General features: G+C 37.9%; 1 protein-coding gene across 2 annotated transcripts in view; it reads left to right on the forward strand.

Moving 5' to 3' along the window:
- Nucleotides 1-15,183, forward strand: part of LOC116505645 (stimulated by retinoic acid gene 6 protein-like) — a 64,508-nt gene that overhangs the window by 26,249 nt on the left and 23,076 nt on the right. For both annotated transcript variants that reach the window (XM_032212990.1, XM_032212993.1), the window contains 2 exons: nt 971-1,019; nt 2,597-2,722. In XM_032212990.1, the coding sequence (XP_032068881.1) occupies nt 971-1,019; nt 2,597-2,722 (175 nt within the window). The remainder of the gene's footprint in view (nt 1-970; nt 1,020-2,596; nt 2,723-15,183) is intronic.

Consider the following 15,183-nt stretch of genomic DNA (forward strand, 5'->3'; position numbering starts at 1 on the left):
GATCTAATGGTGAGGATTAAGAGATGAAAGTTGCATTGGAAACACTAGCTTCTAAGATAAAAAAAATAGTAAAGAGTTCCCTGAAGATTTTACTCTGCTAGTCGTTAGTTGATTTTTAGGGGAGAGCATTCATCTTTCATTCCAGGCTATTGAGACAGCACTGTCTGAAGAAGATTATCATGGTCATATGGTCAGCATGACATCATGCCACAGTGCAGAGCATCCAGTGAAATATGGAGTGCTGTTATCTTCCCATCAAAGTGGTGCCTATTCATCTACTTGCATTTACATGTGTTCGAACTGCTGGGTTGGCAGAAGCTGACGCAAGTGACGGGAGCTCATTTTGTCACATGGTGCTAGGGTATAGATCTTCTTTGGTGTCTTTTAAGCAGCTGAACCACCATGCCTGTCAAGAAAGGGGTATGGATTGCCTTTAACTTTACCATTGCCAGTGAAGATCTGTTTTCATGCAATAATGTCCTTTTCCATAAAAAACTTTCCAATTGTATTAGCGATTAACTCCTGAAATTTTCTAATCAGATTTCACCAATAATATAGAAATCAAAGAAACAGTATGAAAGTGATGTATGATGGATAGAGCCAAGGTGGTGCAGTGGTTAAATGCAGCACTGCAGGCTACTGCTAGATCAGCAGGTCAGCGGTTCAAATCTCACCGGCTCAGGGTTGACTCAGCCTTCCATCCTTCCGAGGTGGGTAAAATGAGGACCCAGATTGTTGGGGGCAATATGCTGACTCTCTGTAAACCGCTTAGAGAGGCCTGAAAGGCCTATGAAGCGGTATATAAGTCTACTGCTATTGCTATTGCTATTGCTATGTTGAGGTTGGATCTGATTTGACTATGGTGCATCAGAGATTTAGTTTAACAAGTAGTAAAAATATGTACCATATGTATCTATTCTATAACTTTGGCTGCCAAGTTATGAAACTAATAACTCCTTGTATTTTACAGGGCAGTTGCCACGATCTTCGACATTTTAGACTGCCCCGGTGATGAAGCTGTATGTATTTATTTTTGACAATTATTACTGTTTTATTATGGCAATTGGAGGTTCACTTAAGGCAGGGATGCCAAACTCAATTTCATTTAGGACTACATCTGAGTAGTGTTTGACCTTGGGAAGGGCTGGGGGATGGAGTGTGGCCAGCTCGAGGTCATTCATTGAGGCTCCGTTTTCAACGGGGCTTAGTTTTCACTGGCAGAGGGCTCCAGGAGGCTGTTGCAGTTGAAAATGGAGCCTGGGTGAACCATGTGTGGTCTTTCTGAGCCTTGTTTTCGCTGTCAGAGGCACCGAGGGCCAGTTTTTCACTATTTCCAAGGCAGGCCCTCTAGCCAAATCTAAGCACCCCATGGGCTGTATCTGGTCCACAGGCCTTGAGTTTGACACCCCTGACTTAAGATGTTCAGTCCATCAATCTAATGTAAGTTTAGCAGATTACTGGTTTGCTGCTGGAAAAAAAAAACCCTGAGCACCATGCACAAAAAAAAAAGTGGTGTGAGCTAAGGTTAGGCCTATAGAAAATCTATTGTGCTTTTTATGAATAAGGAGCAAGTGCTGAAACAAAAAGTACATGGATTCAGTCGGTTCCTCCTCCCTACAGTGGGGGATTGGCTTCCGAAAGTCAAGCCTCAATAGGAAGTGATCAGACCATGACAAGGGCAAGACCTTAATACTCCTCAACTCTAGATCATGCCTCCACTGCTCCGAAAGGAATACGAGGTCAAGTGTGTGACCCGCTGAGTGAGTCGAACCCCGGATTACTTGGGTCAAGTCCATGGCTGTCATGGAAGCTATGAACTCCTGCGCCCCATCAGAGCGTTCACCAAGCGTAGGCAGGTTGAAGTCCCCCAGCACCATAAGCCTTTATGCATAAGGAGCAAGTGCTCAAACAAAAAGTACATGGGTTCAGTATACTGAGGGAGGCAATAACATTGAAGAAGTCATGGAAAGTCATGAAATCTCTCCCTACAGGTGAGTTTTTGACTGGACTCACTGAATGAATGAGGTCATAAATGCTGACTGAATTCCTGATACCAAACAACCATTGGCTATTAGTGAAGTATTAGTGAGCAATGTCTCTGAAATGTGTACAGTTGTGCATGTACCTATCCTTGCCTTCCCTGGATCCAATCTTGGATCTACATGAGTCGGATTGCAATTTCCCATGTCTACCAATAACATGTCTTCACTTATGCTGGCTGAAAGATATGGGAGTTTTTAATCTAACAAATCTTGAGGATTCCAGATTTGACAAAGCTGCAATATACTCTTCCAGCATGTAAATTTGTTCTCCATAGTTGAGTTTACATGAAGACAGACCAGTAGTCCATCATCTTGCTATTATATGCTGACTGGCAAGATCTTTCCCATTAGACCACAAGATTAGAACAAACTTGGTCTTTGCGACTGAATAAAGTCTTTCCTCTAAAGACCCAAGATTTCTGGTATGAACCTCAAGACAAGCTTCAGCATTCACTACAATTAATTTACTGCATAACTTAAGTTGAATGTACACAGGGAAGGAAGAAGAGTGGCTCATCTGCAACTTTGTGGGTAATTTTGCTTTCCATGCATAGCATTTTGGAACGTACAGTGACCCAATTCTGATGTGGCCATCCGTGCTGTTCCTGTTCCTTCTGCTAGGACGTTTCCTTTGTATTTTTGTGAGAGCAGTGAGAAATTCATCTGTACAGAACCAAAATGTGAGTATTTATAGCAGCACTGAAGTCCTCTCTTTTAATAACTTTATTTAGATTATTTGATTGAACTCCAATGAGATGAAAGTTCTTTAAATGCAATTGAATACCAAAGACAAATCTAGAAAAAGAATTGTGAAATAAGCTGAATATTAAACCAGACTCACTGATGTAATAAACAAGAACATGTCTGGCAATCATATCCCTTTTTTACTATTTTGGCCATTTAAATTAGTTAAAAGATGGTTCCTTCTACAAGTCTTTGGAAATGGAGATGATGCGTCACCTGCTATCTGCTAGTTTCACTGTTTTTAATGAATGTTATTATGGTTTTCTGGATTTATTTAGGTTTATTAACTGCCTAGAGAAGTACAGTTGTGATGATCTACAATCACAGTAAAATAAAATGAAAATAACTAAAAATTGCCCTGCCTAAAACCAGCATTGGAAGCATAAAAATGGTAACATATCAAATTGGGTCAAAAATTTCCACATTTTTGGAAGACTTAATAACTGATTTCCATAGTCAGGTAATCTCATGTCTTCTAAGATTTAACCATACTCCCCAATTCTTGACAGTTTTCTGAGCCTTATAGTGTTTCTCTTTAAAAATATATTTTATTCATTTTCACATTCCATTTTACAATCACTTATATACAGGGTATTTGCTATAAGAAAAAAAATATATAAAAAAAAATAAAAAAAAATAAAAAAGAAAACACAACTCATCATTCACAACCCCACCTGACACTTCCATCCTCCATACACCCCATCTACCCCCTCCAACTTTCCTTTCCTCCCTCTAACGCTCCCCTCCTACTTCCCTTTCCCCTCAAACCTTCCTTCTCCCCTTACTCCCAACATGCCCTCCTTGCATTCCCCTTACTCCTTCCTTACTCCTCCCTCCTCTTTCCCTCTACCTCCCTCCTTGGTGTATTCCTTTATTCAAGTGTTGTTTATTATAATCTGATAAAAAGTAAAATAAACCAAGGAAAAAAAAATATAAAGAAAGAAAAGAGAAAAAAAAGAAAAAAAAAGAACAACCGTATATAAGTGCATTCTTGTTCTTATTGAGACCCTGTTAACACCCACCCACCCACCCCCCATAAATCCCCATCCCTACTCCTCCCGACTTCCCAGGGCCCACACCTGGCACTGCCTTCTATCTAAAGTATCTTATGTTCGTATGGATTAAAAATAAAAGTAATATATTAAAGGAAAAAAAAAACCCAGAAAAAAAGGGAAAAGAACAAAGAAAAAAGAAAAAGAAAAAAAAGAAACTCTTTGTGTTAAGCTCAGCCCCCCATCTTTATATATGCTTAAATAGTGTAAGTCATTCTATCTATATTTTATTCTCGTCTCTTGCTTCTTTGTTATTTACCCCGACTCTCCCATTCCTCTTCCTTAACCTTGTATTCAGATAAACATTTATCCAAATTTGTATAGACATCAATATACAATCTAACTCAAAAATAATCCCTTCTAGTAAAATTTAAGCAGCGTGGATCATTCCACATATTCAAATATTACTTTACAGAAGAATAATCAAACTTTCCCTTTCTTAACCTTAATTTCAAACAATAATTCAAAATAATCTGACCAAACTTTCCCTTCTTAGTAAAATTTAAGCAGCGTGGATCAAGTATTACTTTACACAAAAATCAGTTTGCATTCTATCTTGAAATGATCCCGACCAGCTTTCCCTTCTAATAGGATTTAAACAACGTAAATCATTCAGTATATACATTCAGTATCACCCCACCAATATACGTAAATCATTCCGCATGCATTTTACCCTCATCCCTTGCTTCTCAAATATTTGCCACTATCAAATTTATGCAAACATTAGTTTAAATTCTAGCTCAAAATAATTTCACCAAGCTTTCCCTTCTAATAAAAATTAAATAGCATAGATCATTCCACATATTCAAATAATAGTTTCAGCAAGAATCAGTTTACCTTCTATTTTAAAATAATCTCTTCAAACTTTCCCTTCTAACAAGATTTAAACAGCGTAAATCATTCTGCATGCATTTTACATATATACATTCAATATCACCCCACCAATAAATTCCGCTTTTTCTGCCGGAGAGAGGTCACAAACCCCCATTCAATCCACAACTTTAGTGAATAGTTTAGAATGTCTAAATCCTCAAACTCCGCTTTTCTGCTTCTCCGAGGGAGGGAGAGCTACCCCCTCCATCTTGCAGCCATGTGGTATGTTGCTTGCCTTCTCCTTCGGCTTGTCTCTCTTCTTTTCCAAGTGAATCAGGAAGTCCCGCCTTCAAAGTCTTGTAATAGAAATCTCGAGCCTCCGAAACAGAATTGAGACGAAGTCTTTGATTCTCAAATGTGACCGTAATGCCGGCTGGGGCCTCCCATTTATATTGAATCTGATGATTTCTAAGCTCTTTAGTTAAAAAGGTATAGTCCCTTCTTGCCTTTAACATCTGGAAAGGTATTTCTTTGAAGACAATCAAGTCCTGGCCATCGACTCTCAAATTATTATTGTAAAATTTTTGCATGATCACGTTTCTGGATTCTTTTGTGGAGAAATATATAATTATGTCCCTCGGGAGCTGTCGCTATTCCGCTACCAACGAATTCTGGTAATAGATTTTCCGAATCTGCCAATCAAAGTTAAGTCCCGGGCTTCCCACCGCATGGCTGAGGGCTTCAACAAAGGTCTGTTTCAGATTCTCTCGCTCCTTTTCGCGGAATCCTGTGACTCTTATTGCGAATGCCTTCTTATTAAAGTTTATCATAACGAGCTGTTCTTGAGTGTCTCTAATTTTTTGTTGTAATATTTGAATATTAGTAGTCAAATTAGAATTAGCCTCTTCCAAACTTTCCAATTTATTCTCTATTTCAGCGGTATAATCTGACAGGGCAGACACGGCTGCAAACGTATTCACCTTCATTTGGTCAATTTTAGACTTTAAATCACCATATAGCTCCAATACAAATTCCTTAATTTCTTGTTTAAAATCATTAAACATTTGAAAAAAAAATTCCTGTGTTAAGAATTCTCCAGTAGAGGGCGTAGGAGACAAGGGCTGCGATGCCAGTGTAAATTCTTTAAGCTCATTCACAGATTCTTTAGGCACATTTGTAGAGAGACGCTTCGATTTTGACCTGGGTGCCATTATAAATAAACAAATAAACAGTGCTTTCGCTCCCCTCTGTTTCCCAAAAAACAAAACAAAAATTATTTTGTTAAGGAGCGGTCTGCAGGAAGGTAAAACCGGCTACGTACATCCCCTATCAGTCACCAACGGAGAGAAATCGCCATTTTGAAGTCCGTTTAAACAAAGAAGCCTCTAAGACAAATGGTGCTGGTATTTACGATAGTAATAAAAGCATAAATCTCACAGGGGTGGGACCCGCCCGTATTAATCTTAGCTTCAAACAACTTTGCTTTGTCCTGGGGGGGGGGGGTCGCCTGTCTAGGGCTGCAAAAAAAAGGCAGCTGAGAAGAACTGGCTGGAGATAAAGGCTCCGCTCACGCTGGATCTAATCTCTGTCCACAGCCAAAAAAAAGGAGAAAGGCTGTGAATTACGAATAGACCCTAGCACACAGAGCTACTCCCTGCCCCTTTATGCCAAAAAGGGGTGATATCTATGATCTTATTTAGATATACAGACCAGATCTCTGAGAGGAGCTCGGTTGAGCCCTCCTCGGCGACAGGCTCCTCCCCCTGGAATCAGCCTTATAGTGTTTCTCATGTGGGCTGGAAAATTCTGGAGGTTGACCACAGACCGGTGGCTCTGTCTATTGTAAATGTGTTTTTATTTTCCATTTCTTTTTCGTACAGTCACATATATACTGTGCATAACCGGGGCCATATAACATTAAACAATAAACACAGCCATTCCTCTTGTCAACAATACCCCCCAAAATAGAAACCCAATGTACCTCTTCGACCCTCCATACACCCTTTCTTTCGCCCCACTCCAACTTTCCTTCTTCCCTCCATCATTCCCCTCTACCCTACTTCCCCTCCCCCTCTACCACTCCTCTCTCCCAATACACTCCCTTCCTTCTCCCCCTCCCTCCAGTCCTCTCTCCCACCCTTGCTACCCCTCTTTCTTCTATCCCTCTACTCCTCCCTTCGGTGTATTTCTACAATCTATTAATATATTCAGCTTGTCCTATTTTTACAGTGGAATTAAAGAGCAACAGTATACAAGTGCCGTCACGTAACTTTAAAATCTAGCACATACCATATATCCCCTCCCCCTCCCCCTAACACCCCACCTCCCTTCCCCCCGACTTCCCAGAGCCCGTAAACGGTATAGATTTTTAACAAACACAGTCTAAAATATATTGAGACAAAGGAAATAAAAAAAGAAGTTAATAACATCTCTGCATTGAACTCAGCTTCTTCCTGTTACACTAACTTTGAGCAGTTTAGATTATTCCTAATCTTAAGCATAGGCTATCTGTAATTTCTTAGTCCCATATTTGTTTTGTATATAGTCAATCCATTTTTTCCAGTCCCGTTTATATCTCTCATTTGAATGGTCTTTAAGATATGCCGATATTTTCGCCATCTCGGCTAGGTTTGTGACTTTCAATGTCCATTCTTGAGTTGTAGGCAAGTCTTCCTTCTTCCAGTATTGCGCCACCAACAGTCTTGCTGCCGTTATTAGGTGCAGAACCAAATTAGTCTCTACCGCTATAAAGTCAGTACATATACCTAGTAAAAATAACTGAGGAGTAAACTTTATCCTTCTTTTAAAGATATTTTGCATAATCCACCACATTTTTATCCAAAATGCCTTAATCTTTTGACAAGTCCACCATATATGAAAATATGTAGCATCGAGAGAACCACATCTCCAACATTTAGGCTGTACATTCGGATACATAGAAGCCAGCTTTCTAGGATCTAAGTGCCATCTATAAAACATCTTATAAAAATTTTCTCTCAGGTTTTGTGCTTGTGTGAATTTTACATTTCTTACCCATATTCTTTCCCATATGTCCAACATTATTGGTTCTTCAATATTTTGAGCCCACTTTATCATACAATCTTTAACTAATTCTGTTTCCGAATCCATCTGTATTAGTACATTATATATCCTCTTTATATGCATTAAACTTTGATCTCTTATTTGTTTAAACAAATTATCTTCAACTTGGATAAAACCAGTTTTTTGGTCTATTTTCCACCTGGCCTGTAATTGGCCATACTGGAACCATGTTTGAACTACCTTCTCTCTTTTCAATACCTCTAACGATTTTAGTTGTAGCACCCCCCTTTCCAAAGTAAGAAGTTGTCTGTAGGTGGTTCTATCCTGTTTTTGTGCTATATTCATATTTTCAATTGCATGTCTAGGAATTGCCCACATGGGTAACTTGTCATTTAGTTTATATTGATATTTTTTCCAAACCCGCAGTAAAGCATTTCTTAAGATATGACTTTTAAAATTCTTATCCAATTTTTTGTTGAATAACAAGTAAGCATGCCAACCATATACCAGATCGTGTCCCTCGATATTCAGTATTCTATCGTTGGTTAAATGGGTCCAATCGCTAATTGCGGATAGCGCCACTGCATCATAGTATAATTTTAGGTTAGGTAATTTCAAGCCTCCTCTCTCGCATACATCTTGCATTATTTTCATCTTTACCCTCGACTTCTTTCCGGCCCATACAAATTTGTTGATACCCTTCTGCCATTCTAAAAGATGTGCATCTTTTTAAAGTATAGGTAACATTTGAAAAAGAAATAAAATTTTTGGTAAGATGTTCATTTTCACTGCCGCTATCCTACCCAACAAAGATAAGTACAATTTCTCCCATTTTTTCATCTCTATCTGTATACTCCGCCATAGTGGTTCATAATTGTGCTTATATAATTTCCCATTTGAGGCTAAAATATTAACCCAAAGATATTTGATTTTTTTGACTACCTCACATCCTAGCATCCCTCCTAGTTCTTCCTTTTGTTTAGTATTCATATTAATAGCTAATATTTTTGTTTTTCCTAAATTTATTTTAAAACCAGACACTTGACCATATTGATTAATCGTATTCATTAAAACCATACTAGATTCCTGCGGTTGTTCCAATATTATGACCCAATCATCCGCAAAAGCGCAAACTCTGTATTCTTGCTGCCTAATCTTGATCCCTTTTAGACCATCCAAGCCCCGTATTTTATTCAACAATACTTCCAAAGTTATAATGAACAATAGTGGGGACAAAGGACAGCCCTGTCTTGTACCTTTTCCGATTTGAAAAGGATCTGTTAAACTTCCGTTGACTATGATTTGGGCTGTTTGCTGTTGGTATATTGCTTTAATTGACCGTAAAAAGCTATCTCCTATCTGCATTTTTTGCAATATCTTCAACAGAAATTGCCAGTTAACTCGATCAAAGGCCTTCTCAGCATCCAGAAATATGAACGCAGCAGGAATTTGGTTATTCTTTCCCAAATATTCTAATGCATTAATAATTAGTCTGACATTACTGATCGGAAGAAGGCGGGGCTTAGCAGTGAGAAGACGGAGTTTCAGGCCATTCCTGAAATTCCCCTATTCCGGAGGAATTGGATGGATCGTTTTCGATCCTAGCTGTCCTGAAGAGACAGTGAAGGTTTGGGGAGATCCAGTGACCTCAGAGACGTTCGCAGGTCTCAGGGGGGCTCGGAATTCAACCCCTTTTGCCAACCCTTTCTGGATTAGCTGTATGCTAACCGAAACTGCAGGTAGCCCCTAAGAATGGTAGAAGTGATTTCAACTGGTAAGCTGATTTTATTACTCAAAGAGAGATGGTCCGCATTAAAATCTAAGCTAATTGAAACCAAAGAACAGAAGAATCTAGTGGCGAATTGTTTTTTTTTAATGGATTTATGGCTGGTAGTTACCCTATTTCTTAAATGTTTTGAATGCTGTTTACGTGGATAAAGGAAAGTTTACTTTACTTCAACACTCCCTCAGGCTCTCCTTAAGTGGGCTGTAAACCAATTTGCTATAATTTGGCTTCTTATAACTTGACACTTTTACTGCTTGGCTGTGTTGGTCTAAGATCAGATAAGATTGCATAGCTCCCAGCATGTCCTTACTTGCAAATATCTTCTGCGTCACATCATGGCATCTATACTTGCTTCAAGTGATTCGTTTCAAATGATTTTTTCCGCTTTTCAAAAGTTGTTTGACACATATGAAAAATCTGAAAAAAAAACTGGACTATCTGTTGTTTTTAACATTAAAATATGAAGGAAAGAGTGAGAACGTTGAATGTTTGAGTGCTCTTGGAATTCAAATGAAGAATGTCAGAAAGGAAGTCTCTCAACTTACTGACACGTCGGGCGTCTGGTCTACTTCGGAGGCAGAAAGAGAAAGAGATGTAACGCTTGAAAGAGGGGCAGTCATACAGAAGATTTATCTCAAAAGACAGATCGCAGGAGGAATGAGAAGCATTAAAGAATCTATACTTTATGAAACATTATTTGCAGAATTTTCGATACCACCCTTGAAAATCAAAGACAAATTGAGTGGAACAAGCCAAGGACAACGTTATTACACCAGAGGCACCCTAAGCAAAAAGGTGCGAAGATATTTCTGTTTGGACTTGCTTATAAAAACGTTTGGGGAACTTGTTTTAAGAATGGCAATAGGACTAAGGAAGTTTTGCTATTGGAGAGACATAGGCTGATAGATTGAAGAATACAATTGAAAATTAGCTAAATCTAATTACTCTTATTTGTAATAGATATAACTGAATAATAATTGATATTGATAGTAATGTATATAATGTGGAGTTGATATGATAAATAATAATTGGATATGAGAAAGGAAGGTTGGAAATATTTTTGGATTATATACAAAGGTTATTAATCACAATAATTATCACTATTAAAAAATAAAATAAAATATATACAGTTAAATGTTAATTAATATGGCGAAATGTTATGATATATGATATAACTACATAAAGAAGGGAGAATGATAATAAACTATACTGCATGGAAGATGGAATTTTTGGCATTAAATATTATGGATGTTCAGCTAAAATAGGATATGAGGATTTGATGTTAATAGAGGATTTTACAAACAAGTAAATGAAATGTCAGCAGGTGTTATGGATTAATTCTTTGGCATAGTTAAGGATGAAGGATGTTCAAATAACTGTAGTCAACTAAAAGTGGAGGTATAATGATGTTAATATGGTAAACATTTGAGTTAAGATATTTGAATTAATATGAATTAATGGAAGAGATGCACCAAAACATGTTGTAACCAGCTGATATACTTTATATATATATATAATATATACCTGTGTTCTTTTTTTGTTTTTGTTTTTGTTTTTTGTTTTGTTTTTTCTTCCCTGCCTTGTCTTTTGTTCTTTTTGTCTTTTTTTTATTTTTTCTTTTCCCACTGGTGTGGGCATGTATTGTTTAAGATTATTATTTTTATTAATATTTTAAAATAATAATTACAGTCAAATGAAAATGGATATATGATGATGGTGATATGTATGAATATTTGAGTTAAAATGCTCGAGTTAACATGAGTTATGTTTGTTGACTGTGGAGGGGATGCACGAAAGTTTATTTGTGACTGACTGACACACTTTCTATAGCATGTAAAGAAAGATGTTGTACTTGTTTTAAATTAAAAATTAATTTTTTTAAAAATAAAAATAATAATAATTAGTCTGACATTACTCTTCATCTGTCTCCCCTGTATAAAACCTGTTTGGTTGGTATGTATCAATTGTTGCATAACCACCATTAACCTATTTGCTAGTATTTTAGTAAAAATTTTATAATCTACATTAAGTAATGAGATAGGTCTGTAATCTTGATCTTGATCTTCTTTGGGTATCAAAGATATAAAAGCTGTCTTCCAAGATGGGGGCACTTTACCTTCCGTTTGGATTTTATTAAATAGTTCTCTAAGAGGTTCTACCATTTCTAACTGTAAATTTTTATAGTAAACCGCTGTCAAGCCATCTGTGCCTGGCGCTTTCCCTAACTTTAGTTTGGGGTTAAACAAATATTTTTGATTGGTTGATTTGATATGAGTTTCTTGCAGACAAATTATATCATTCTTGAACTGTTTAAGATAGTGAAATATTTTCTTTCTCTTCTGTGGAGAGTTCAGTCCATTGACATTCCATGTCAAAATCTTAGTTGTCATCTTTGGTTGGCTGAAGCTTTTTTAGAGCCTCCTGCATGGCTTGTTTAACCTTTGGCCTAGCTCCTCCCATGGCTTCTGAGCTTGTTGCTCTAACTCTTTGATCAATGGCCGGTGATTGTTGAGGTTGTTGCATTGTAGCTTGTTTTTCCATTCGTCTGGTAGTCATACGGCTAGGTTTTTGTTCCATGGCAGCTTGCCCTTCCGGGAGGGGGAGATGGTGCATCTTGTCTGGTAGTTGTGTAGTTTGCCATCTATCTTGTCCTTCTTGTGGTCTTTCTCCAGATCCAGATGGAGCAGGGTGTCCCACCTTCAAAATATTGTGATAGAAATCTTGAGCTTTCCATACAGAGTTGAGATGATATCTTTGCTTGTCAAATGTAATTATAATACCAAATGGCACATCCCATCTATACTGTATCTGATGGTTTCTGAGTTCTTCCACTAGAAAAGCATAATCTCTCCTGGCTCTTAGCATTTGAGGTGGTATTTCTTTCAAGACAATCAAATCCTGGCCGCCGATTTGAAGCCTGGTGTTATAGGACTCTTGTAGTATCATGTTTCTGAACTCTCTTGTGGCGAAGTATATAACTACATCTCAGGGGAGTTGCTTTTGTTTTGCCGCCCAAGAATTAACGTGATAAATTTTATCGATCTGCAAGTCAAAGTTGGACCCCGGTCGTCCCACCAGACGGTCAAAAGCCTCTGAAAAAATCTGTTTCAAGTTCTCCTGTTTATCCTTATGCAACCCCCTGACTCTTAATGTGAACTCCATCTGCCTGTACTGTATCATAATAATCTGTTTTTCAGCGTTTTCAACTTTTTGTTGCACCACCTCAGTTTTGGATGTCAAGTTGGTATTAGCTTCATTAAGAACCTCTATGTTATCTTCAATTCTAGAAACATGTTCTGTCAGTACGGTTACCAGTCCCAGCATATCATCATTTATTTTGGCAATCCTAGTATCAAATTTATCATATAAGTCCACCTTAAACTCTTTTAATTTGTCCTTTATCTCCTTTATCTCCTCTCTGAATTCTTTGAAGGTTTCCAAAAAAAGTTCTTTCCTTAGCACATCTCCAGTAGGGGGCAACTTTGTGCCAGGTATCGAGGATGTGCTTCTAGGAGGAAGTTTCCTCCCAGGAATTAATTTTGATGCCATTATAAGTCTTATCTATGGGCAATTAATCAAGCTCTACTGGCTCGCTGTGCAGCTTATGAAAAAGAAAAAAGGGTATTAAGTCCCCCCTTTGTTAGCTCTTTAGGATTTTTCAAAGGATTTCAAAAAAAAGAAAAAGAAGAAAAAGCATTGTAACGAAGCAGCTCGGCATATTCAGTCCATTTTTGACTTCTCTGTATCAGAAATATATATTAACAAAGTTGATAAGAAGAAAGTCTTGTAAACTCTTCAGAGAAGTGAAACTAATTAATGAGAAACTGCTGGCTGGCTGTTCCTCCCTTTGAACTTTTATCACTGCTTTTGCAGAAGAATTAGGAATGTGGCATTGTTACGAAGAACGCACAATCACCATTTTAGGAGCCAATTTCTTTTAAGAAAAAAAGAAGAAGCTAAGTACACGAAGGAAGCTCTTGTAAAAAATGAAGCTAGGATTAAAAAAAAAACAGATAAGGTTCTCAGATACGGACTCTGCTTGTATTAAATTCAGATAAATAGTTCAAATATTGTCCTAAGTGGAGATATCTTACTTTGAGCCGTGAAGAAGACGGCTAGGAATTTCCGGCACGGAGATAATGATTCAGCCTCGGCTGGCCCCCCTTCTCTTCGCAGCCAAAAAAGCTGCAAACTTCAAAGGAAAAGCTCTTGCCAGCTGGATCTTCTCTCCCCATCTTCTTTGCCTGAAGAATGAGGTACCTGCCAGATGTCTAGGCAGATAACGCAACCAGAAACCCGGGGCAGCTCTATTAAGCTGCCGCCATCAGCAAGATCCCGCCCAGGAAGTTAGACCAGTGGCTCTATCATCTACAAGTCATTGGTCTCATTTGAGACTGATGAGTCTGCATACAGACAAGGGGTAAATTAACTGGCCCTGTGATGCAGCTGTAACAAACTGTAGAGATGATACAGGTATTAGTTTTTAGAAGAAGCTCTCCTATTCAACCATCTCATACAATATTAGGCAACATGGTATCAATAGTATAGACCTTCAAGTTTCTAGTTTCTATTATCTCCAAGGACTTGAAATGGACACCTAACATTAGAACCATCATTAAAAAGGTACAACAAAGAATGTTCTTCCTGCGTCAACTTAGAAAGCTCTGATGCCTAGGGATCTGTTGATAGAGTTCCACAGGAGAATTATTGAGACTGCCATTTGTACCTCAGTAATTGTCCGGTTTGGCACAGCAACCAAACAGCACAGGTACAGATTTCAATGGATCGTTAGGACTGCAGAAAAAACAATCACCATCAACCTGTCTTCCATTGAGGATCTGTATACTGCACAAACCAGAAACAGGGCTGAAAAAATATTAGACCCCTCCCAACCTGGACATAATCTATTTCAACTTTTTCCCTCAGGACACCACTATACAACCCGATTTAAAGATAGTTGTATCCTCTCCCTCACCCCACTGTGCCACTCTGCTGAATATTTAATTTCCACAGCACTGTCTCATTTCTCATCTTTTCTCATCTTCTCATCTTTCCTACTATCTTCTCCTATTGTTTTATTATGATTTATCAATTGTTGTTTGTAACTTATGATTAATCTTTATGATTTATGATCTATGACCTATTATAAATTATTGTTGTTGATCTATGACCTATTATAGACTGTGAGCTTATGCACTGAAGGCAAATTCCTTGTGGTCTGATCATACATGGCAAATTCTCTCCTCCCCTCCCCTCCCTTTTCCCATCTCCTCCCCTCTCCTCCTCCAAAATGTTCACCTTCTGCATTCTTTCAACAATGCCCTGAATAAACAGGCAACATTTATATGACTTTATTCTTTTTTGATATTAAACATTCCATAATACAGATGGTAGCAGCAGAAAAGATGGTAGCAGAAATTATTGCATGGCCTCACAGTTATAATCCAGTCTAAACATCCATTCTAATATTTTTATTAGATCTTATAATCACACTCAGAAGCCTGTGGGTTCTTAAAATAAGCTCTGCTCATTGTGTCCTTGATTTCCATTGCTGCCATTTTTGCTTTTGTGGCTTTAAGGTGTTCTGTACTTCCATGAATTTCCTGAGATATGAGTTAAAAGCGTAAGACTATATTTTTTTTGGAGTATAAGATGCATCTTCCCCCCCCCCACTGAATACAGCCATTTTTGGCCTCCTGAAACC

The sequence above is a fragment of the Thamnophis elegans genome, chromosome 3 (assembly GCF_009769535.1).
Source record: "Thamnophis elegans isolate rThaEle1 chromosome 3, rThaEle1.pri, whole genome shotgun sequence".
Taxonomy (NCBI): domain Eukaryota; kingdom Metazoa; phylum Chordata; class Lepidosauria; order Squamata; family Colubridae; genus Thamnophis; species Thamnophis elegans.